The 26,429-nt window shown below is 39.6% G+C and overlaps 1 protein-coding gene across 1 annotated transcript; it reads right to left on the bottom strand.

The window, feature by feature from the left end:
• Positions 1 to 480: 480 nt before the first annotated feature.
• LOC132125056 (testin-like) lies at positions 481 to 25,238 on the bottom strand. Its single transcript, XM_059536265.1, has 7 exons — positions 25,073 to 25,238; positions 20,878 to 20,963; positions 17,912 to 18,428; positions 16,146 to 16,550; positions 14,423 to 14,638; positions 14,159 to 14,317; positions 481 to 1,038 (listed from the first exon to the last, which is right to left on the bottom strand). The coding sequence occupies exons 1-7, from the start codon at positions 25,097 to 25,099 to the stop codon at positions 844 to 846; spliced, it is 1,605 nt and encodes a 534-aa protein (XP_059392248.1). The 5' UTR covers positions 25,100 to 25,238; the 3' UTR covers positions 481 to 843.
• Positions 25,239 to 26,429: the final 1,191 nt, after the last annotated feature.

Raw genomic sequence — 26,429 nt, 5'->3', positions numbered from 1 at the left:
AAGTGCTAGGAAGGCAAGAGTGTATGTAAGTGTGCTTCGTGTTTGGCAAGGGAAAGCACCATGTAAATAAATTCCTGCACGAGGGGCTGACACTGAAGGAAAGAATTCCCTCCTGGAAAACTCCACCCTAGTGTGGCGTGAGGTGAGGGGAGGTGAAACAGACGAGCCCCTCGTGTGACTGCCGACAGTTTCGATGGGAGGAAATGACGGTATAGCCTTAAGTTCGCTGCCATTAGAGACAATGGAACCTGGCTTCCTTGAATTGTGCCCAGTTTCCACAGCTTAGTGTAAGACAACACACGGAGGGATAACTTTTCCTTAAAAGTGCCGGCCTGGATTGGAATTTTCAGTGGTGTGAAACAGTCAAGACATTAACACGAGCGTAACACCTGTCCCTTGAGATCCCAAACTTGTACGTCATAATAACAATAAATATTTGGATACATAGTTGAAGCACTTCACACGGGGGGGGGGGGGGGGGGGGGGAATATCATATTATGCATTTATTGGAATTACAAAGAAAGCTAAAGTGCAATTTTAAACATGAGAGTAAAAAATGAGAGTAAAATCAATTTTACAGTAGCCGAAGAACAAAAGCCATCATTGCTTCTGTTTATTAATACTAAATCATTAATAATAAAGAATCACATTGACAACACTTACTCAGCCGCTGCTCCACCATATTGCTTATTATTTCCCAAAAATGGGACCTTGGAAAAACATAAAGATTAGTCATACAAATACATTAATTTCTCAATAAAATGAAGGCAGTATATATTTAGTGTACTGCATTGCGGTGTTCTAAGCACTTTTCCAAAAAACTCAAAACAAAAAACTGTTCCTTCAGGAGGCCGTGATCTTCTTCTTGCACTCCACGGAGCACAGCAACATGCCCTGCATGGCCATGAAGCGCTGGCCCATAAGGCACTTGGAGCAGCAGGAGCACTGGAAGCACTGGGGTTCAGCGTGCCAGTGGTGCTCTCCGTACGACACACGCTGAGCTTCAGGCTCGATGGGGTTCTGACAGGCCACACAACACTGTGAGGGAAACAGATAAATTCACAGGAAGTAGTATAACAATATTTGAAAAATGTATTTGAAATATCTGCTCTATCTGAACTTTCCTTCCTAAGCCAATGAGTCATAAGAGCTGTGTGTCATAGTTCAGGCAGGCGCTGAGAGAGATCGGTGGTGTCCGATATCACACGACTCCATTAAGAGCACTTCCACCCTCCCTGTAAATGCAGCCGGTTTTTTAATTTATTTTGAAAATACGTACTTTTATTTTGACATGGTTAAAAACCTGAAGTAGCGCCTGTAAGCGCCGTAAGCCACTCATGGTGACCAAAGCGCACATGTAGCAGTGATGTTACCTGCTAGTTTGTTTCTTTATCACTCCATGCTACGTGGTGTTTGCTACAACTGTGTGTGAGTTGAAGAATCATATTTTGTTTGACTGTGGAGATTGCTTCTGGGAAATGACTCTGCCGTTGGTTGAGAAGCAGGCTAAAGTGGTCAGTATTTCTCTGTATTCTTTATTAGCATTCGCTACAGTGCTAAGCCATGCTATTTATGTAATGATTGCAATGTTTAATGTTGTCTTTTATTTTTTCTACCTGAACTTTTAGTTCTATGGTGTTAATAAATATCTGTAAATGGAACCGGAGTCTCGCATTCAACCAATGGGCGGCATAGTAGAACACTTCTGCATCGGTGTAGACTCCGAGCGGACGAAGACGGACCAGTTGCAGGCCACATGCGGTAAAGGAGAGGCCATCATGTGAACTGTTCGTGTGAATCCAAAGGGCGACAGACAAGGCTACACAAGCAAGCATGTGAGAGTAGGGATGGGACGATAACCGGTTTTATTGATAACCATGATAAAATGTGCTGAAGGTTAGTAATATCGTTTAAAAATGAATTATCATTAAAACCGTGTTTGATTATCGCGGTTTTAATAACTCACTATTAAATCATGTCCAGCCAGCAACAGTCTGACGCAAGCGCAGCGCACAATGTTTTTTTTGTTTTTTTTCGAGAAGGAATGGCGAAAGTCAGTGACTTTTCTATGCTTTTCTATGCTTCTACACTTTTCATTGTAAGGAAGGAAATGCCACAGAATTTAATCTTTCTTTAAATTAAGTGCATAGAGTTGCTTGTTTTATTAGTTGTTTGTTGATTATTAAATATAAAACTTGCTGAAATGTTTTCAGTGTGAGCATCAACTATTTTTGAACACTTTCATCTCGTTTCAACAAAACCGTGATAATATTGATAATCGTGATAATTTTAGTCACTATAATCGTGATATTAAATTTTCATACCGTCCCATCCCTATGTGAGAGTGTCTTGAAAGTAGCACAAGTACTGCCATTATAACACACGGACATTTCATTTGTGTTTTTTTTTCTCCTTAAAGCAGCAGTGGACATTCTCTTTTCCTGCAATTGATTATCTAGCAAGAAACTAAGTAAATAAGTAAATTAACCATTCTCCCAGTTGAATCTAAGATGTTGTAAGTTAATATCAAAGTATTGTTCATACAAGTGAGTTTTCATATTTATACTGTGCCAAGAGTTTTTCACACTTTGTTAATTGCCTTTTTTATTACTCATTCATTGAAGTGTGTTATTATGATACTGTAGTGTTTGATGTACAATATTCAAAGGTTAAGCTAAGGTATTCAAAGAGATTTATATTTACATTTCATTTCATTTTCAACATTTCATGTTATTTCATATTTGCACACATTAGAGAACAGAATACATTTTATTAAAACTTCAACACATTTAAACCTCTGTACATTTAATATGTCACACTCAAAGGAAAGCACTTTTCCAACTGAAGAGGTCACTCTTGGAGACCTTCAAGAAGATAGTGACGCAGAGCAGACTACCCTATCACAGCAAGCTGACGCTGATGAGCAAGTTGAAGACACAGCGCAGGAAACACAATCTCAGGTTGGTGCGAATGATACACAACTGCCTCTTGGAAATAGGAAATCTGGACGCACACAAAGGCTCACTGAAAAGGGAAAAGCTTTGTTAGATGACAAATTGAAGGATCTAAATGTGAGTTTGTAAGGATGTACAGAAGATGGAAGTATCACATCAATGGCTTAAAACGGTCCATTAAGAACAATGATGCTGATGATCTGATTGATGAGATAAATGCAATCAACACCATTCAAGTTGACATGGACAATACTTACCTCAAAATAAGAGCCATTTCAAGTCCTGAACCTGACATTCTGAGAATGAATGACACATGCCAGGCATTCACTAGGATTGCAAATACAAATGTTCAACGTTTCCGCAATGGTGATGATTCAGAAATCATATCTTGGCCTGATGCTAAGTCAGTGTTTGACAGCACAGTTTCTAGTGTTTCCGCAGCTCAAACCGCTAAGTCAAAAGCTTCTTCTAAAGTATCCAGACAGTCTTCCATCCTGTCCCTTAATGCAAAACAAGCGGCAGCTGAAGTTGCGGCTACGCAAGAGGTGATGAAGATAACAAATGCACAACATCAGCAGAAGGAAGAAATTCAAAGACTTGAGGTGGAAGATCAAATCTTGAAAAATGAGTTCAGTTCATAGCAGAAAGAGTTGACAGAAAAATGAAGTTGGAAGGGAAAAGAAGAGAAGTAGAACGGCTAGAAGAACTTAAAGGGCATGTTGCAGCTCAAGCAAGACTGCAGGTTTATTCAGAATCTGTCGATCAACCACTTGCACTTAACCCTTTAATGGATCCATTTTTTCCCTCCTATCAAGCATCAGTCTCCCAAGCTCTTCCTGCACAACAAGCCAAGCCCAGTCAAGTCCATCACTTACATGAGGTCACAGCTACTAAAAACCCTCTCCCATATCCCTCCATGTACACCTCATGTTCTGGTCCACAGCCAGCCACATTTTCTCAAGTCCCTGTAAGTCAAGTCATCACCCAACTGCACTTCCACTCATGCAACAAGTCCCAACCACTCAAGCTCCAGCCACTCAAGACTTTTTAACCTCTCATGAAGCTTCCAATGACCTTGTGAGAACTCTTGCTGAAGCAATCACAGTTAATCGAGTTCCAATCCCAGAACCTGAAGTTTTTAAAGGAGATCCTCTCAAGTATAATGATTGGAAGCTTTCCTTCCTTACTCTGATTGATCGCAAGAACCTACTGACTCAGGAAAAGCTTTTCTTTCTACGCAAGTATGTTGGTGGCTCAGCCAAGAGAGCTATTGAAGGCCATTTCCTTGTAGGAACAGAAACAGCTTACTGTGCTGCCTGGGACATACTTGAAGACTTTGGTAATCCATTCATAGTTGCCAAGTCATACCGTGACAAGATACATACATGGCATAAAATTGGCCCCAAGGACAGCGAAAATTTTCGTGAGTTTGTTGATTTTTCTGAGCAGTGTGGAATCAGCTATGCCATATGTTCAAGGTCTACAAACTCTCAACGACTGTGTGGAAAACCAAAAGATTACTGTCAAGCTCCCGGATTGGTTGAGCTCACACTGGAACAGAGAAGCCACGATTTATCAAGATGAACACAAAATGTTCCCTGACTTCAGATACTTTGTCAGATTTCTCAACGTGGAGGCTCGAATTGCATGCAACCCCATCACATCATTATATGCAGTGAAACAAACTGACCAAAAAAGAACAAAGCCAACAGAACGAGAACAGTCTAAGTATCAACAAAATCAAAACATCAGTGCTAAGACTTTCACCACTAATACAAGTGAGAAGTCAAGCATCAAATGCATGTTTTGAAAGAAGAAAGGCCATACTCTCCATAGGTGTCTCAAGATCATGGAAAGACCAGTTGAAGAGAGAGTTAAGTTTGTGCAACTGGAGAAATTATTTTTTGGCTGTCTTAGGTTTGGCCATAACTCCAGAGCTTGTACATCCAGGAGTGTGTGTGACTTATGTGGAAAACGCCACCCCACTTGCCTACATCAAGATCGTGGGAAGAAAGACCAAGAACAAGGAGTAAGAATAAAACAAGAAAGATCAAAAGAAAACAAAGGAGACAAGAACCAACAGTCTGAATCAGTTGAAATACAGGAAGCTACCTCTAACAGAGTTGTTCAAGAGAAGAGCAGTAAGCATACTTCATCTATTGTTCCAGTCTATGTCTCCACGACAACGGAACCAGACAAGTAAGTTTTAGTGTATGCTTTACTTGATAGTCAGAGTGACACAACCTTAATCCTGAAGGATGCAGCTGTAAGATTGGGTGCCAAGAAAGAGCCAGTAAAACTTAAAGTGTCCACGATAACATCAAACACAAAAGTGGTGAATAGCCAAAAGGTGCAAGGACTACAGGTAAGAGGCATCAGCTCTGACACAAAAATCTATACCAGAGATTACATACCAGCAAACAGATCCCATATACCCACAAGCATAACCGCAAAGTCATGGCCTCACTTGGAACATTTGGCAGATGAAATGTCTCAAGAGCTTGACTATGAAGTAGGATTGTTGAATATAACTGTCGGGTATAACTGTCCACAAGCTTTACTTCCCAGAGATGTCATCACGGGCAATGAAAACCAGCCATATGCACAAAAGTCTGTGTTGGGTTGGAGCATTATCGGCTACAGCAGCACTGAAGTTGATTATGGTCATGAGGATGAAATCGTTGTGAGCCACCGTATCATTATAAAGGAAGTTCAGCCAGCTACCAAGCCCTCTACAGAGCTCAAGTCTGAGGTCCATTTTGTTTATAGAACTCAAGTCAAGGAAACGATCACTCCGTCAGATATACTCAAGGTCTTTGAGTCAGATTTTACTGAGAAGTTTAGTGAAGAAGTTCTAATGTTGCAAGAAGATATTAAGTTTGTGGTGAAACTGAAAGAAGGAATCAAGCAAAAGCCAAATGGGCATTACGAAATGCCATTGCCTTTCAAGGAAGAGAGGCCAAGTCTGCCAAACAACAAAGTGTGTGCCGAACATAGACTCAGATGTCTGGAAAAACGTCTTAAGAAAGATAATCAATATCACAAGGATTATGTGGCTTTTATGGAGGACATGATTGCAAGAGGTGATGCTGAAAAGGTTCCAGAGCCAGAGGTAACCAATCAGACCACGTGGTATATCCCTCACCATGGAGTTTACCACCCTCAAAAGCCAGGAAAGAATCGCATGGTATTTGATTGCTCAGCTAAGTTTCAGAATACATCACTGAATGAGCATTTACTCACCGGGCCAGACCTTACAAATACCCTTGTAGGGGTCTTGTGCCGTTTCCGCAAAGGACAAGTAGCGATCATGTGTGATGTACAGCGGATGTTCCATCAATTTCATGTTGCACCAAGGGACCAAGACTATCTCAGATTTCTGTGGTGGGAAAGAGGCAATATGGAAGCTCCACCGTCAGTGTTCTGCATGAAGGTTCACTTGTTTGGTGCTGCATCATCAACTGGATGCGCAAACTTCGGGCTCAAACACCTGGCTGCAGAAGGAGAAGGCAAGTTTAGTGAAGCTACAGTGAGATTTATACAGCGCAACTTTTATGTTGACGATGGATTAACAAGTTTGGACAGTGAAGAGGAAGCTATCGAGCTTGTTAGAGAGGCAAGAGACCTCTGCAACACCGGTAAACTCCACTTACACAAATTCATTACCAACAACAAGAAGGTTCTTGCCACAATCCAAGCAAAGCAAGAAATTGCTGAAGTTGCAGCTGACCTGGACATGGCCTTGGGCGAGCAAAAGATGGAACGGGCTCTTGGGGTCCAATGGTGCATTAGCTCAGATAAATTCCATTTCAGAGTGAGGGTAAAATAGCATCCTTTTACCAGAAGAGGAGTACTGTCAACAGTGGCCTCAATTTTTGATCCTCTTGGATTTGTGGCACCTATCATTTTGAAAGGTAAACAGATTCTACAAAGGATGTGCCAAGACAAGGTAGGATGGGATGAGCCCCCTCTTGACGACCTCAGGCCGCGTTGGGAAGCATGGCTCCAAGACCTTCATAATCTGTCTTCGGTAGAGATACCACGGCACTACATACCATTGGCAGCCAAGGAAGTTCTACAGTGTGAACTTCACCATTTTTTCGATGCTAGTGTTTCTGGCTATGGAATGTGTTCTTACCTTAGGGTTGTTTCGAAGTCTAGAGAAGTCAATTGCGCTCTTGTTATGGGGAAGGCAAGGGTTTCTCCGACGAAGGTAACAATCCCAAGGCTGGAACTCTCAGCTGCGGTTGTGGCCACAAGGTCAGGTGCTCTGCTAAAGAGAGAAATGGAGATCGAAGATCTGCAGGAATACTTTTGGACCGATTCCAAGATCGTCCTTGGTTACATTAACAATGATGAAAAGCGATTTCATGTATTCGCAGCCAATCGGATCCAGCAGATCAAATCAAGCACAGAACCAAGTCAGTGGCAATATGTTGCCTCAGAAAATAACCCGGCTGACCATGCCTCTCGCGGACTCATGGCAAAGGAGCTTGTAGAGTCTAACTGGTTCATGGGACCTAGTTTCTTGTGGCAAAAGGAGCTCCCTAACAAAGAAGAGATTATGGTGCGAGACCTCAATGAGGACGACTCATAAATCAAAAGAGCACAAGTTCACACAACGAAAGCAAATGAGGAAAGGTCCCTATCAGATCGACTTCATAAGTTTTCTGATTGGAAGAGAGTCGTAAGAGCTATAGCAAGCGTTTTGCAAAAGAGGTGAAAGGTCTTAAAACAAGATCCAATGAAACTACGACACTTGAAGAAAGAATGGATGCTGAACAATTCATAATCCATGCAGTTCAAGAAGAGGCGTTCAGTGATGAAATCAAGGCTCTTAAACAACAGAAAGAAGTACAAAAGAGCAAGTTGTTATGAGGGAGGTGGAGGATGAACCCAAATGCAGACAGATGTCACAGCAACACGGTTTATTATACAAAACAGGAAAACAAAACCCACGAGGGGGCAAAACAAGGGCTAGACAGACGAAAGATGACAAAACTAGACTAACACTTTACAAACTAGACTATGACTAAAACAGGATCAAACAACTACTTAGACAAGACTCTCTACAGACTTACTTACGGACAGCTCTCACATACATTAACAGTTAGCAACATTTGACAGAAATAGGCAATATTAAACAACGTTTGACAATCTTAAACAATGAACCGACAAAGGGACAGAGAAACACACGAGGTTATAAAGGGAGGCTACTAATGAACACAACAGGTGGAACAGGTGAAACAATGATGACAAAACTAGGGTAACAAGGGGGCGGGGCAAGGAAACAAGACAACACAAGCACATGGCCCAAAGACAAGGCCATGTGCTTGTACACAAAACATGGGCCTGTCATGATCCTGCCACAAGACTAGAGAAAAAACAAGGACATGAAGGCAGAACCATGACAGAACCCCTCCCTTAAGGAGCGGCTTCCAGACGCTCCTCAAGGGAACATCAAACACGGGACACGACTGACTGGGAAAAAGACACAAACCAACAGGACATGACAAATAACACTAAAGGCAAACATGAAAAAACAATCACAGGGTTAGGGTGCAAAATCAAAAACAATAAACAAGGCAGAGGAGGTGGGGGAAGCACAAAGTCCTTAGAGGGCAGTCCAGGGTGGATGGGAGGACTGGGGGTCTTGGGTCTCCGGGACGAGGACTGAGGAATGGGACTCCGGGGGAACTTGGCTGGAGACACATGAGGGGATGACTTGGGGGAAACAGTAGGCAGCTTGACAGGGGAGACAGGAGGCAACACGACAGGAGACAAGACAGGGTATACTGCGGGTGATATTGGAGCAGAAGCAAGAATAGAGCCCCCCAACGACGGCTCAGTATCAGCGCTCCCCATCTCTAAATCGGGGAGATCATCGTCCGCAGCAGACTGGGGTACTGCGCTCACGGCAGCTGACTGGGATTCGGCACTCACGGCAGCTGACTGGGGTTCGGCGCTCACAGCAGCTGACTGGGGTACTGCGCTCACGGCAGCTGACTGGGGTATGTCGCTCACAGCAGCTGACTGGGGTTCGGCGCTCACGGCAGCTGACTGGGGTTCGGCGCTCACAGAATCTTTGGACTCAGTACTAGACATGACAGACTTGCCAGGGGCTTCGAGAATCTGGACAAGACGCTTTAGATATTCCGCCAAAGTGTCAGCAGCGACGAGGACAGGCATCTCTTGATGCGTGGAAACAGCCCGCAAGACAGCTTCAGCAGCTGAATCGGCCGCGACTCTCTCGGCGGTACTCACGATAGCGGGCTCTGGGACAGCACCTGGGACAGCGCTTACAGTAGCGGGCTCTGGGACAGCACCTGGGAGAGCACTTGCAGTAGCGGGCTCTGGGACAGCGCTTAGGACAGCGCTTGCAGTAGCGGGCTCCGGGACCGGCAGAGATGAAGGGCGAGAGGCTCCCTTTCTCCTCTTCCTCTTAGGTCGCGGTGTGGAAGACAGAGCCGGACATGTGGCCGGTTGGTGAAGCTCAGCGGGATCTGTGACTTGCGTCGGACGGGCAGTCTCAGACGGCGCGGACTCAGCCGAGGATGACTCCGACAGAGAATCCCACGAAGTCCGTCTTCCTCGTTTGCCACGAAGATCCACAGGAGTGGATGGGACCTCGGACGAAGTAGAGTGAGCATGGTCCCCTAGAGAAACACCAGCCAGGACCCGACTCTCCAGGATCACGGGCAGCTTGGCTGGTGGCGGCAACACGGTGGGACTCTGCGGCTTCTCCCGAGAGAAACGATCCCAGAGTTGGGCATAATTCTTCAGGATCCACTCACCCTGGGACGGGACTGGAAGGTTAACCCTCTCTCTGTCGGTGGGGGACGTCAACCAGCATTGTTCACGTATCTGTGATTGTCGCCGGAGCAGGGAGGACATACTGTCTGCTGGGTTCCTTTTTGGTTGGTTCATTCTGTTATGAGGGAGGTGGAAGATGAACCCAAATGCAGACAGATGTCACAGCAACACAGTTTATTATACAAAACAGGAAAACAAAACCCACGAGGGGGCAAAACAAGGGCTAGACAGACGAAAGATGACAAAACTAGACTAACACTTTACAAACTAGACTATGACTAAAACAGGATCAAACAACTACTTAGACAAGACTCTCTACAGACTTACTTACGGACAACTCTCACATACATTAACAGTTAGCAACCTTTGACAGAAATAGGCAATATTAAACAACGTTTGACAATCTTAAACAATGAACCAACAAAGGGACAGAGAAACACACGAGGTTATAAAGGGAGGCTACTAATGAACACAACAGGTGGAACAGGTGAAACAATGATGACAAAACTAGGGTAACAAGGGGGGCGAGGCAAGGAAACGAGACAACACAAGCACATGGCCCAAAGACAAGGCCATGTGCTTGTACACAAAACATGGGCCTGTCATGATCCTGCCACAAGACTAGAGAAAAAACCAGGACATGAAGGCAGAACCATGACACAAGTCAAACGAGCTACAGAAGTTGAACCCTTTCATGGATAGCCAAGATATCCTTAGGGTGGGAGGTAGATTGACACAAGCAACACTCCACCCTCATGTCAAACACCCAGCTATCCTACCCAAAGGACATCATGTATCTCGATTGTTGATAAAGCACTATCATGAGAAGGTGAAGTATCAGGGTCATGGAATGACCATCAATGAACTACGTTCCAGTGGGATTTGGATCCTAGGGTGTAGTAGTGAAGTGTCATCACTCATTTTCAAGTGCATCAAATGCAGAAAGCTCTGAAAGTGTAATCAAGAACAAAAAATGACCGATCTTCCACCAGAGAGGATGGAAGCAACCCCTCCATTTACATATAGTGGTATGGACCGCCTTCCTAAATGCGTTGCACTGTTTTATTGCCATAAGAGGCAATGTAAGTCATCTACAAAGTGATCAAGGCACAAACTTTGTGGGAGCACGCAATGAATTTCAAGTATTTATGAAAGGAATGGAGCAAGAACGTGTGAAAGAGCTAGGATGCAACTTTGTCATGAACCCACCTGCTTCCAGTCACATGGGCGGTGTCTGGGAGAGGCAGATACGGACCGTGAGAAGTGTCCTCACATCCATCCTAGACCAGTCTGCTGGAAGATTAGACAGTTCTTCATTAAGAACATTCCTGTACGAAGTGATGGCTATAGTGAATAGTCAACCATTCACCACGGAACATCTCAATGATCCATTAGGACCTGGACCCCTTACTCCAAACCACATATTGACAATGAAATCGTCAATAATCGCACCACCACCTGGTGAGTTTGTAAGGGAAGATCTCTACCTTCAGAAGAGATGGAAGAGAGTACAGTTCTTGTCCAATGAATTCTGGACCAGGTGGAGAAAGGAGTATTTGCTGAATCTACAGCAGAGGAGCAAATGGAACAAGGACAGGAGAAATGCTAAAGTGAATGACATTGTCCTATTGCAAGATGATGGCACACCAAGAAATCAGTGGAAGCTGGCGAAGGAAGTTGAAGTCTTCTAAGGAGCTGACGGAAGTCAGAAAACTCAAACTGTTACTTAGTGACACAACACTAGACCGTAAAGGCACATGCTCAAATAAGCCAGTTTACTTAGTAAGGTCAATACACAAAACAGTACTTTTGCTTGAGGCTGAATAAGTAGGTTAGCTCTTCAATGCCATTGTTTTGTTTATATTTGAAGGTATATTTGTGTATTTACATCAATGTTTTGTAAGGTTCTGTTAACAATAATTGAATTGTAATTTATGTAATTTATTTATTGTGAATCACACATTGTGTGGAAGTAGCGGGAATAGCGCCTGTAAGCACCGTAAGCCACTCATGGTGACCAAAACGCACATGTAGCGGTGATGTTACCTGCTAGTTTTTTCTTTATCACTCCATGCTACGTGGTGTTTGCTACAACTGTGTGTGAGTTGAAAAATATTATTTTGTTTAACTGTGAAGATTGCTTCTGGGAAATGACAATGGCCGTTGGTTGAGAAGCAGGCTAAAGTGGTTAGTATTTCTCTGTATTCTTTATTAGCATTCGCTACAGTGCTAAGCCATGCTATTTATGTAATGATTGCAATGTTTAAAGTTGTCTTTTATTTTTTCTACCTGAACTTTTAGTTCTACGGTGTTAATAAATATCTGTAAATGGAACCGGAGTCTCGCATTTAATCAATGGGCGGCATACTCCCTGTGCTCTGATTATCATGTCACTGGCACTTCCTAAATCTCCTTCACCTGCTCCTGAACTAATATGGCTGATGAACACATGCCGAGCCCGTTAGTTATAACAGCCCAGGCTTAGCAGGAATTCACTTCCATTTAGGTGTGACATGAGGTGCGTTCCATTCGACAGGGTCCCTACGCAGTGTTCACTGCTCCCTACTCCCTGACCACGGTATATCAGTTGAAGTGGACTTCACTGACAATAACCGCTCATTTGGAACGCCCTGCAAACGTCATCAAAGAAAGTCAACGATGGGGTCGCGCAGATTATGATATAACATAAATATATAGGACTACATTAATATTTTAATTTTTATTAACAATCACATTTGAAATATGTACACTATACAATAAAAAAGAAAAAACATTGAGTACTATATAATGAAAAAGGTATGTTTATTATACACTTTAATTGACTATTGCTGCTATTATTTGACTATTAACAGAATTGAAGCCCTGCTGTAACTGTCATGCAAATATGAAAATAACTTTTATTTGGTTAACTGTGTATATATATGTGTTTTTAATAAATGTAATTTTATTAATAAGATTCGGGAGGAGCGCGTCAGATACTTAGCCTAATCAACACAGGTGGACCATAATCAAGTAATCAATCCCATAGTATAAATATCGCTGACTTACCTCTATCCATTGACGGTTTATCAGCATCCCTCCTCCACCCCATCTCCTCACTTCAAGTTCACTTTATAAATAGACGGGGAAGGGGGGGGTACTCTAGGTTCGGGCCATTCCCGAGCTCGGAGCCCTTCCCCGGACAGCACGCCAAATACGCATTCCATACCTCAGCTAATTATATGTAAGCGTGAACTATTGAAATGGTCATATAATTGCATAGCAGTCTCGTGGGCCTTCTTCCCGCGCACAGCCGTATAGTAAAGGGGTAAATAAAGTAAAATAAAGAAAAATGGCAGAGCCACACCTGCTTCTAGTCGCTTGTACATTATCATACCTTTTTACAATCCGTAATGAATATGAACGAAGACAGCAAAGACGGCCGTTCTGACTGGTGATGACGTGCTGCGCGCAATGACAGTTGGGGGATAATCGCTCTCCACTTCCTGTGAAGTGATGTATAGATGTTCCCTTATTCCCTGTGCCGTGCGCAGTGCCCTTCGAACTGAACATGTTCGCTCCCTTCGGATTGGAATCTCACTTAAAATGTCGGAATACCCTGTGAAGTCCACTTCGCAGTACACTTACGGTCGAATGGAACGCACCTATGAATGATACTTGGACAACGTGAGGGGTTGTAAAACTAGCTGCTAAAAGTTTCACTTGTTTGTGTCCACGGACCATACACATGGATATGAAATATGTCACATTGCATGGCCTCTTGTTGCAGATTCTGATTTAATCTGAATTAATGCGCATGGGAGTTAAAAGAAATATACAATATTTGCAGTTAAAATGTTTGAGTACAGCAGGATGAGAATCTAACTGTGCATACATATAAAAAATTATGGTTACAATATTAGTTACCTATTAATCTCTATGAGGAATATTATAGAGATTAATTTTTCTTTTGAATTTTAAAATAAATATTCAAAAGAAAAAAAAGATACTCTTGCAATCAAAACAAAAACGTTTTTTTTTTTAAATTGTTCTAAGACTATATCTTGTGACTACTTTGCATTATTGTAACTTTACCTCTTGTATATGACTTCAAAACTGAATATTACAAATTTATTGCTCATATCTATAATTGTATTTTTCACAAAATGACTTCATATCCCTTAATACTCGTAATTATTTTTATCATAATGCAATTTTTACATTTCTGACTACTTTTCTTGTATTTAAGATATTACATGTTATAACAGATCAAAATTTTTATACTATTATTTCTCAGAATGTGGCTTTACAAAAAAGTTTTTAAAAATAAGAAGCTAAAAAAACCCTTAGTCATCTCTGTGTAGAGCAGAGAGACAGAGAAGCAGATAAATGAAGGAATGTGTCCTCTTTACCACAGCGTGGTTCTTCATGTAGCAGGGTTTGCAAACAGGCTTCTCATTCTCCATGACGTATGTCTCTCCAGCCAGCACACAGTCGCAGTCAAAACAGCAGAAGTGCTTCAGGTGCCAGTTGTGGCCCTCAGCCTGGGTGTACTCATTACTGAAGATGAGCTGGAGACCACACACACACACACACACACACACATTTCTAGGTCACTTATCAAATGTAAGCAAATTCGTGACATTGACAATGTGAACTACTTTCTCTCCACTCACCTCATCACAACCTGCACATCGAGGCTTTTCACTGTCTCCGTAATGACGGCCACAGTACAGCTGACCCTTCTTCCAGAAATAGATCATGTCCACCAGGAGCTCGGTGCAGTTACAGCACACAAAACATGCCGGGTGCCAGAGTTTATCATAGCCTGCCCGTTCTGCATACACCGCCGGCTCACCTTTCTTCATGGGCAGCTGGCAGTGGTGACATGACTGTGGGCAGAGATCCAGAGATGAGTTCAGCTTGGCAGAAACATCAGTGAAGAATGAAAGGGGTTGATTTTAATGAACAAAACCAGAGACCTTTTTCATTAATAATTCATCAGCCGCAAAAAAAAAAGGATATAATGTAAATTGAAAAGAAAAAAAACCCTGCAAAGTTTAGGGAATACACCCAAGATTCAAATTTTAAAAAAAATCACACAGTGGAACTGTTTCTTGCCTCTAATTCTGATTCCATATCTACAATATGACTTTATCTCATAGTTACTTTAAAGTTTATTTCTTACATTTACAATGTTATTTCTCAGAGTATGGCTTTAAATGTTATTATTACAACTTTATTTCTTGTATATATATATATATATATATATATATATGAATGTTTTTTTTTTTCTGCTTAATGACTTCTCATATTTATGGCTTTATATCTCGTAATTATGTCTCCATCCTTGATTTGCATCACATATTTATAACTTTATTTCTCACAGTATGACTTTATATCTCATAACTATGACATATTATATCTCATAATTAACACATATGTGTAATACGCGCAACCGGAGCAGCGTCATAGAATGTCTCTGAACAGAGTCACGCCCACTTTTAGGGGAAAACAAACCGCCATACAGTATTGGATCGAGGAAGTGGACTAACCTTAACATGCCAAAGAGTTTTTGTGTGCACCAATAATGTTTGTAAAACCCCAAATTTGAAATTCATGGCTACCTGCCATCATCATCAATATCTTGCTGTTATGGAAATCTCGCGGTAACGAAATTGACAGTTACGTTCTCGGATGTGCCGGTTGTGCGTATATTTGTAACTTTATTTCTCACACTTTATAGCTCATAATTATTAATTCATTCACTTTATTTTTCTTATTTGTAACTATTACTTAAAATATGAATACATATCTCATAATTATGACATCTTGTATTTATGACTTTATATATTCACCACTGTAATCACCACTTTATTTCTCGTATTTCTAACTTTATTTCTCACAATATTACTTTATATTTACAAATTATGTTTCAAGTATTTATGACTTTGTATCTCATCTTCACCATGAGATTTCAGATGCTTACAATAGATTTTGAAAAAAATCCACCCGAGCTTGAACATAACCACAGGGACTAAGTGTGGTAATTTATGAAGTTCTCTGGAAGAACATAACGTTCGTTCCTTGGCAGAATCTGAACTGCATTATGTTAATCAAGTGAATCCGGAGATAAGCACTGGAGAACGATTTCGACTCCCGTAGCGCACATGTGGTTGAAATAAATACTTCTGCTCAACAACTCCAAAGGGGATTTTTCATTAATAGATGGTGACATTTAAATGCCTAGAAATTAGACAGAGTCATTTAGATGTAAGGGGATAATGAGGACAGAAAGGTTACAAAAGCTATTTGTATGTAATAAAAAGTGTATTCATGACAATCAACAATCACAAACAGAGTTACGTTTAGCAAAACATGTAGGAATGGCATACTTACATAATTACCAACAGGTCCAGGGGGTGACATCCCAGCAGCTCCTGGGGTGCCAACTTTTCCCATTGTAGCAACAGCATCACTTTTGTTTCCAGGAGTCCCTGTTGCTCTGGCACCAGGTTTCCCTCCTGCCCCGAGGCCTTGAGGACCCTTTTCCCCGGCCATACCGGCCTGTTGTCCCATCTCTTCGGGCAGGGCGATGTCGCCTACACCCAATGCCTCGTCCTTGTACTTGCGGACATACTGCTGCATTTGCTTAACCTCGCCGGGCGAAAGTTCATGGCAGCGCTCGGGGTCTTGGTCGTGGTCAGGAAGCTGTTTGGCCATCTGTTTCTTACGGTAATCTGCTCCCGCCGTACCAGCGATGGGCCTCTGCTCCGGAGGCAGAAGCTCCATGTATCGCAGAGCCTGAGAGGACAGAATGTGATGTGTTTTTGGTTAATATGAAATTAGATGTGGAATCTGTTTAACTTTTGTAATGTGTATGATTTTTGAGTGAAACAGAATATTAAAAAATAAATGACAAAACTGTATGGAATTGGGAGTGACAGGACATTTAGTAAATGACTTTACTGTGCTTGTAACATGTGCTCTTAAATTGCATGGACAGATTCAGTGGCTCGTGCTGTATCATTTCATATTAAAGCGAGAATGCACCTCGAGCATACGTTTAGCAGTGGCAGCTCTTAAAGTAATAACAGCAAAATAACCAAGCTGTTGTAATGTCTGTTAATCAAAGAAAATAATAAAAAAGTAATAACTTTTGTTGCGTTCATATTCAAACACATATATATGAATCTATATTTAATTAAAAATGTAGTGCTTGATAACGTTATACAATTTTTTAATATTTCCTACTTCTTGAAGGATACAGATAAATATGAAATTTATTATAAAGGTTTTATATGAAGTTCACTTCCTGTAAATTAGAAGTTGTTATAAATGTTAAGTCTAGTAAATGTTAATATTTATAGCTCTCATGTATACTGTAATGTTAAATGGTTATAGTCAATGGTTAAATATTAGTGGAAAAAATTTTCAGTTGGATTGGTATCAGTGATACTTGCCTTCAGTCATAAAAAAGATGCCATTAAACAAATATTAAAAATATTCTGTGTGTTGTTTCGACACGAATTTGGAGACTGAATGTGAAATTATTGCAATATAAAGTATATTCAAAAACTTTAATGTTAGCTAGGATTATTCAGGATTAATTTCAGAAAAATGTGTTTTATTTTACATTTATTTTATTTAAAAGTAATTTTTTTTAAATGATTGAGAGCACTAATAAATATATATATTAGCAAAAAATCTTTAAGTTTATAATAATTAAAAACAATCATTAGATTTTTTTATGGATAGTTTGCAACAGAATTTTTATTAAAAAGAAAAAAAATTGCAGGCCTACATTTAAAAAAAATAAAAATTAAAAGAACTTATGCACTTTATTGTAATTTTTTATGCAAATATATATATATATTTTTCAAAGTAGTTTTTAATAATTCAATAACTCTTAACATAACTGCTAAAGGTTCTAGTTTTTTCCTCATTTCAATTATCCGCTAAATTAATAACTGCTCATTTATTTCTAATATTTAGCTATTTGATTATTTCTTTAAAAAGAGGAGTCTCAAAAAATTAAGCAGAGAACAGCGACCTCTAGTGGATCCAAGTATCACACTAAAAATCAAAACTTGGCCCTCAAGCATAAATTCCAAAAAATGTATAGAATAAAATAAAAATATATAAAAATATATAATGTAATATACCAAGCTTTGGTTGATCCCAGGAGGAGCCCATTCATAGGTAACAGACTTAACCACATCCGTTTTGGCAGGCACTGGGGTAGGGGATGGAACAACTATAGCGGCAGCAACAGGGCCTTTAGTCAGGGTGGCAGCAGACGAAAGCGCACTATGGCCTGGCCCTGATGCAGCAGTGCGGCCTGTTCCTGGAGCAGCAGTAGAGCCCGCTGCAGGGGAAGCAGGGGAGTGAACTGCAGCAGCAGGTGGGGAATTAGCAGGCTCAGCGCTGGGAGCAGAGATCTGGCTGGAGACAGGGATAAAGCTGGCAGCAGGAACAGGAGTAGCAGTGCTGACGGTGGCGGACGGGATGCATATGGTGACTTGGTTGCCTCTATAAGATGGGATGCCATCTCTCTTCAGCTTGGCTATAAGGCCTGTGTACTTGGTGTCCTCAAAAAGCTTCCCCACCTTCTTATTCTCCTCAGTCTCGAGCTGCACGTCGTGGTCCTCAACGCCACACTTGCAGTTTCGACAAATCTTTCTGTTAAAAGGGAAGACAGAATTTGTTATTTTTGGGTGAATACCTGTGAAAACACTTTAAACCATACACTACCATTCAAAAAAAGTCTAGTCATTTAGATTTTTTTTTTTTATTATTCAGCAAGGACTTAAATTGATAAGTAGTAACACTAAATATATTTATATAGTTACAAAGGATTTCTATTTCAAATAAATGCTGTTCTTTTGAACTTTATACTCATCAACAAATCCTAAAAATGACAATTTGTGCAAAAGTACTGTATTAAGCAGCAGCAGCGTTTTCAACATATGAAATAATATTTCAAAATATTACTGTTTTTACTGTATTTCTAATTAAATAAATGCAGCATAAGAAACAGATCCCAAACTTTTGAACTGTAGTGTGTGAAGAAGCAAACCAAACAATAGCATACAGAGAAAAAAAGGCTTGTTTTAACATATTTATTGCATTTTAAATGCTTTAAAGTGATTGACAGAGAATAAGAGGAGCATATTTTTATTGTAAGTCGTGGCCTGGTGGTTAGAGAATTGGACTCCCAATCGAAGGGTTGTGGGTTCGAGTCCCGGGCCGGCAGGAATTGTGGGTGGGGGGAGTGCATGTACAGTTCTCTCTCCACCTTCAATACCACGACTTAGGTGCCCTTGAGCAAGGCATCGAACCCCCAACTGCTCCCCGGGCGCTGCAGCATAAATGGCTGCCCACTGCTCCGGGTGTGTGTTCACAGTGTGTGTGTGTGTTCACTGCTCTGTGTGTGTGCACTTCGGATGGGTTAAATGCAGAGCACAAATTCATACTTGGTCACCATACTTGGCCGAATGTCACTTCACTTTTATTTTTATTTTTTTTTTTTTGTAAGTTGATCTGTCTCTCTGAGTTATGTCTGTTTTGTTTAGGTAAGAGTCTGACAACATTAGTTTGGATCCCTGTGCACATGTCAAGTTAAGGCATGCACAGATACTCTGTAATTACTTGGAAAAAGAACAGCATTGGCTACATACAGTACTAAATCACTTTTGGCGTGATTTTTGGAGCATTTCTACTTAAAATCATATAAAACAAACCATATTGTGATGCACTGAGAGCTGTAAAAACTCAGAGACAGAGGACTTTCTGTACAGCAGGATAAAGTATGTTGTTTATCTCCAAGTTGACTTCACATGGGACGTTGCATGAAAAACTCAAAAATAAATAAAAGGCATAGTTTGTTGACAAATTAAATGAAAAATGTATGTTTTCTGGTTAAGTGGTTGCTGTCACTGTCGACGCAGGCTCGGTAAGAGAACAGAAAATGGTCATGGAAACTAAATGATGACTTTTTGGTACAAGAAACCTTGACCAACATTATAAGCGAAGAAACTAAAACGCTATAAAAGTAGATTGTGGCCTCTTTAAAGACACTTTGTGCTGTTTAACATATCAATGAGAGCCAAGAAGTAAGAAAGATGGCGTTTGGGAAATGCTACGACATAAATCGTAGCCACAAATCCAAAGAGGCTTTATCTCCACCCAAAAGAAATGTTTCAGCATGTCAGTGATCCAAAGCATGGAAGCCATTTACAAAACAACGACTTTGAATTAAAGATGAGGCACAGGAAGTGAATCTAAGCCAGTTTGAGTCACTTCACAACCAGGAAACCTATGGGAAAAAAACTTGAAAAGTCTTTGTGATTTTTAAAAAACTCTTAATTCAGACTTTTTTCATCACAATTGCAAGTTTCTACCTCACAGTTTCAGTTTTTCCCCCACAATTCTGCATTAACATCACACACTTTTGACCTTTTTTCTCTGAATTCTTAGTTTTCATCTCACGACATGGACTCCTCTCTCGCAATTCTGTTTCTGTCACGGATAAAAAAGATAAATACAGGTCATTTTGTCTTTTTATTTCAGAATTCTGACTTTCATCACAACTATGAGTTCATATCTTACAATTCTGTCTTTTATCCTGCAAGTTTATGCCACACTTATATACATTTATGGAGAAAATAAGCTTCTATAGAAATCCTACCAAGACCTGACTAATTCTGTTCAGCACCGGATGACTAGTGGCCCTTCCCTGCTGCGTAGAAACAATCATAAAGATGAAGTCTCAGGCTCTGCAACCAATGACCTGGATGCACATTGATGTCTTTTCATTCAGAGAATTCCTGAAACCCCATGAGAGTGTTTGGGAATGGCACGCACCACCGCTGCAGTGAGAGAGCTCTGGCACCTGCGGCACCTGTGGCTCTCACTTCAGGAAAACCAACAGAGTACAGCTAATGGCCAGAGCTCTTTTTGCCAGATAGGTACGGTACTGCATTTTGGTGCATTTGTCAAGATGATGGTGGATAAAACAGAGAAGTCAAATCAATGATGACCTACTATGATTAGACATTTTTCACAATAAAAACCACATGCATGAACAATAACATGGCACAAATAATGTAGGAAGGAAGCAAGCACAAACCGCCAGAAGTGAAGCTCAAAGCCTTCACATTTGTCCTTGCATTTCAGACAGGCAGCTCCAGCTCCAATCTCATGGCCCAGGGTTATCTGGCAAAACAACAGGAGACATGAGCAAACCCTGTTTCCCCAGTCACAAACACAAGTCTTGGTCATCAGAAAGCACATATGCATTTATTTTATTTGAATTAAATAGTGAGCCCACTGGCCCTTTCCTACCAATTTCAAAAAGAACAAATTTCATTTTCTTTTCAACAAATAGCAAGAGGAAAAAGGTGCTTAACTTTTGGAAGATGCTGATTCTCAACTTCGCATGTACAGTCGTGGCCAAAAGTTTTGAGAATTACATAAATATTAGTTTTCAGAAAGTTTGCTGCTAAACTGCTTTTAGATCTTTGTTTCAGTTGTTTCTGTGATGTACTGAAATATAATTACAAGCACTTCATAGGTTTCAAAGGCTTTTATCGACAATTACATGACATTTATGCAAAGAGTCAGTATTTGCAGTGTTGGCCCTTCTTTTTCAGGACCTCTGCAATTCGACAGGGCATGCTCTCAATCAACTTCTGGGCCAAATCCTGACTGATAGCAACCCATTCTTTCATAATCACTTCTTGGAGTTTGTCAGAATTAGTGGGTTTTTGTTTGTCCACCCGCCTCTTGAGGATTGACCACAAGTTCTCAATGGGATTAAGATCTGGGGAGTTTCCAGGCCATGGACCCAAAATTTCAACATTCTGGTCCCCGAGCCACTTAGTTATCACTTTTGCCTTATGGCACGGTGCTCCATCGTGCTGGAAAATGCATTGTTCTTCACCAAACTGTTGTTGGATTGTTGGAAGAAGTTGCTGTTGGAGGGTGTTTTGGTACCATTCTTTATTCATGGCTGTGTTTTTGGTCAGAATTGTGAGTGAGCCCACTCCCTTGGATGAGAAGCAACCCCACACATGAATGGTGTCAGGATGCTTTACTGCTGGCATGACACAGGACTGATGGTAGCGCTCACCTTTTCTTCTCCGGACAAGCCTTTTTCCAGATGCCCCAAACAATCGGAAAGGGGCTTCATCGGAGAATATGACTTTGCCCCAGTCCTCAGCAGTCCATTCACTATACTTTCTGCAGAAGATCAATCTGTCCCTGATGTTTTTTTGGAGAGAAGTGGCTTCTTTACTGCCCTTCTTGACACCAGGCCATCTTCCAGAAGTCTTGGCCTCACTGTGCGTGCAGATGCGCTCACACCTGCCTGCTGCCATTCCTGAGCAAGCTCTGCACTGGTGGCACTCCGATCCCGCAGCTGAATCCTCTTTAGGAGACGATCCTGGCGCTTGCTGGACTTTCTTGGACGCCCTGAAGCCTTCTTTACAAGAATTGAACCTCTTTCCTTGAAGTTCTTGATGATCCTATAAATTGTTGATTTAGGTGCAATCTTAGTAGGCACAATATCCTTGCCTGTGAAGCCATTTTTATGCAACGCAATGATCTCTGCATGCGTTTCTTTGCAGGTCACCATGGTTAACAATGGAAGAACAATGATTTCAAGCATCACCCTCCTATTAACATGTCAAGTCTGCCATTCTAACCCAATCAGCCTGACATAATGATCTCCAGCCTTGTGCTCGTCAACATTCTCACCTGAGTTAACAAGACGATTACTGAAATGATCTCAGTAGGTCCTTTAATGACAGCAATGAAATGCAGTGGAAAGGTTTTTTTGGGATTAAGTTAATTTTCATGGCAAAGAAGGACTATGCAATTCATCTGATCACTCTTCATAACATTCTGGAGTATATGCAAATTTCTATTATAAAAACTTAAGCAGCAACTTTTCCAATTTCCAATATTTATGTAATTCTCAAAACATTTGGCCACGACTGTACTATAAGACTTTTTTTTATTTTATTCAGCATTTATCAAACAAATGCTGTTCTTTTAAAAACTTTCTATTCATCAAAAAACTGAAAGAAAAAAAGAATCATGGTTCCACGTTTTAAGCATTACAACATCAATCTGCATGATTTCTGAAGAGACACAGACTGTATAATGATGCTGAAAATTTAGCTTTGCCATCACTGAAATATGACTTTATTTATTTGTAATAATATTTCACAATATTACCATTTTACTGTATTTTTTTTTGTTCTGTCTTGTTGAGCATATAAGACTTCAAAACATTTCATTTTCTAGTAATACATATTTAATAAAATACTAAGTCTAAACAAACAGCCTAAATAAAGAAATAAACTATGCCAAAATGGGTTAAAGAGTTGGACATTTTGCATGTATTAAAGTCAACTGTTGGGACAAACATGTTTTATTTCTTTTTATTATTATTATTTATTTATTCTCTAACATGTCTGCTAGATCTCACAAGGGATTTGCATTTCCAGTTCACAACTTAAAAAGACATTTGTGCTTCTAATAATTTCTAAAACAAAAAACCAACGACACCAATATATAGCATGTTCATGAAAAATGCTCTCTAACCTCTTGTAACCTCACTAGATTTTCTAATATTTCTTTTATAAAGCTTACTCCTGTCTCAGCGGTTCTCAACACTAAAGCTCCTCAGCTGGAAGACCACCTCATAAGGTCAAGTATTTGTTAAGATGGAGAACCCCTGGAGGGCTGGGCACATCTCCTCTTTTAAAGAAGAACTTTTTTCTGATTAAAAATCTAGATCTGAGTTACTGTTTAACAGCAAGACAATGAGGCCCACTGTGGCATTTTGGTCCATAAAACTATACTTAATATTTATACTGTACCTACACTAGCTTCAGAGAACAGTGTTCAAATCTGCTTTTTAAAACATCTGCTTGACAGAGAAAATTACACGGAATTCACAAATATGAAAAAAAAATATATATATATATATATATATATATATATATATATATATATATATATATTTATATATATATTATTGCATATGTACGTTGCTTTAAAAATTACAAATGTTAATGTTTGCTAACCTTTTCTTTGACAAACTCTTGAAATCTTACTACATTATCTTTTGCAAATTTATGCAAATGTGGAAATGTTATGTACAATGTAATATCAATTTCTTTTAAAGGGATATTTGTTTGAAAGACGTTGGTCACTCTTTTACGTGCAATGAAAACGAATGATGACTGCAACTTTCCGGCTTCAAAAAATAAAAAAATTACATGTAATGCAAAATTGCTGTAAAATAGCATTAATGTAATCTATAATACATTATATTTAAGTCTTTTGCCATACAACAGGTTTGTGAGAGAGATAGGTTGAACTCATGTTATTAATTCATCGAAACTGTAGTGTGAAGCTAACTGTTATGACTAGATCATAATAGATTGTGTCCAGGAGCTGAACTTGAGAACTGCATCAGATTTTTAAACAAATCACTCAGATTGGTTTGTGAATTGGATTCAAATAAATCTGATTGACAAGATTTTAAGTAAAAGATGATTTCAATTTCACAATGTCCATTTATCACAGTGCACAAGTCATATTGACTACAACTTACATGGTACATAAAAGTACATCCTTTTTTAATGCTTGACATCTCCAGTCATTGTTCATTGTCTTTGAACTTTCTTCAAAATATATTTTGTGTTTCACAGAAGAATAACATCATACAGATTTGGAGCGACATGAGGGTGCGCAAATGATAACTTTTTAATTTAGGGTTGAAATGAAACTTTAAGCTGTAGAGAAACTTCACATCTTTTCATCACCTCGTGCAAAAACCCACTTCATTCTTTACCGTACATGTACTGTATGTCAAAACATATTTTACCACCACTAAACTTCAACCATTACAAATTGGCTTGTAGTTGAATTGTAAGTCATGAAAGAAACCCAGTTGCTGCAGTGACAACCATATAAGAGAAGTTAATTAATCTATGGAATTAAACATATTCACAACAACTTCCAGCTTGTTTACAGTTTGTAAAAGAAAAATGTATACGTTCTGTTAACTAAAACATTTTCATTCAATTCAAGTTTCTACCAAATAAAGAAGAACCAGGATATTCCTTTCATGTTTTACTTACTATTAATGAAAACTTCTTATTTCTCACTAAATGTAAACAAGTTTTTTAATCACTCGTGCTCGAATGTGAGAGTTGTAATGCCAAATGTAGAACAATGGCTTCACCTTTAAGGGCGTTGCCGAATGTTTCTGTAACTAACCTTTTGGATGACCAGTTCAATAAGCCTACCTTTTTAACTTCTTTTTCGATCTCCATTCTGTCGAGCTTGTTTAGGTGTGATACCCAGCGCTGACTCTATTTCCACCGGCGACTTTCCCTGACGGGTCACTTCTGTTGAAAGGGACAGACTCAGACTCCCAGCTCTGTCCCAGTCCCTCAGCCTCACACTCACTCAGACACTCACGCTGAACGACTTCCGCTCGTTGCCAATGTTCAGCCAATAGGAGCAGAGATGTAGATGTGAACTACCAATCAGAGTCTTGTATGAGATGTCTCCGTTACGAAGCGAAACGCTCGCGGACAGATGGGAGAGCTGGAGGAGGCGAGACATGACTAGTAGAGTTCTTTGGCTACTGTAACGTGTATTAAAATGCTGGTTAATGACACGTTTTATAATTATTTTATGTATGTATTATTAATATAAATAAATTATTAAATTATTATTAATTACAATACTTGTGTTACAATACATTACTATATATATATATATATATATATATATATATATATATATATATATATATATATATATATATATATATATATATATATATATATATATATATACGTACGTGTGTGTGTGTGTGTGTGTGTGTGTGTGTGTGTGTGTGTGTGAGAAGAGTTCAGATGCAAAAGCCTCTAAGTGCCATCTGAAATTTTCTTCTAAAATTAGCATTTTTATTAGGCTCCTATATTTAAGTTAAGTTTTTCACTTTAATTGCATAGAAAATCACCTATACATTTCCATTAGAGTAAAATGACTGAACCCATATATTTGAAATAATTATAACAAATAATAATAATAATAATAAAAAAACATTTAAATCCATGTTATAGTGAATTATAATACTACTTTACTAGCCACGTCTCATAAAAAAATATATATATTGTGGGGAAAAAAACCTTTAAATTATTTATTATTTTAATTTAAATACTTAATATTATTATCTTATTGGAAAACTTTCATTTGAAATTTTTCATTTTACACCATAACATTTCTTTGTTTCGTAAATTTGTGTGTAAAAATTGTTCAAAAAGACAATGTTAAGTATTTTAATTAAAATTCAATGTTCTTTGTATTTTTCCCTCAAATTATCAGGTCACTAATATAATTTGTACATTTTATAAAAAAATATAAAATTAATACATTTGTGGGGCCTCATGTTATTAATTTGTTTAACATGCTTTTTCTTGTTAATACAAAAAACCCATCCTAACAGGTCAGAGAAGGGCGGAGGGCAGGAAACAGCCGTACTCTGAGAGAAACTGATACAGGAAGCTCTGGTTTATTCAGTGTTTGTGTGCTTTTGGAAAGGGTGTGGTGATGTAAGACTTTAAATTCTGAAATACTAAATTCTGCTTTTCT

Source organism: Carassius carassius, chromosome 43 (genome assembly GCF_963082965.1).
Source record: "Carassius carassius chromosome 43, fCarCar2.1, whole genome shotgun sequence".
Taxonomy (NCBI): Eukaryota; Metazoa; Chordata; class Actinopteri; order Cypriniformes; family Cyprinidae; genus Carassius; species Carassius carassius.
The sequence above is the reverse complement of the archived record's forward strand: the minus strand, read 5'-3'. Positions and strand labels throughout refer to the sequence as shown.

Bases quoted from the DNA above. Each gene is read 5' to 3' on its own strand.
- LOC132125056 (XM_059536265.1), bottom strand. From the start codon at position 25,099: ATGGAGATCGAAAAAGAAGTTAAAAAG. The intron at 20,964-25,072 runs GTAGGCTTATTG...TTGTTTTGCCAG, and splicing joins TCGAAAAAGAAGTTAAAAAG to ATAACCCTGGGCCATGAGAT. The intron at 18,429-20,877 runs GTTTGTGCTTGC...CCCTTTTAACAG, and splicing joins TTTGAGCTTCACTTCTGGCG to AAAGATTTGTCGAAACTGCA.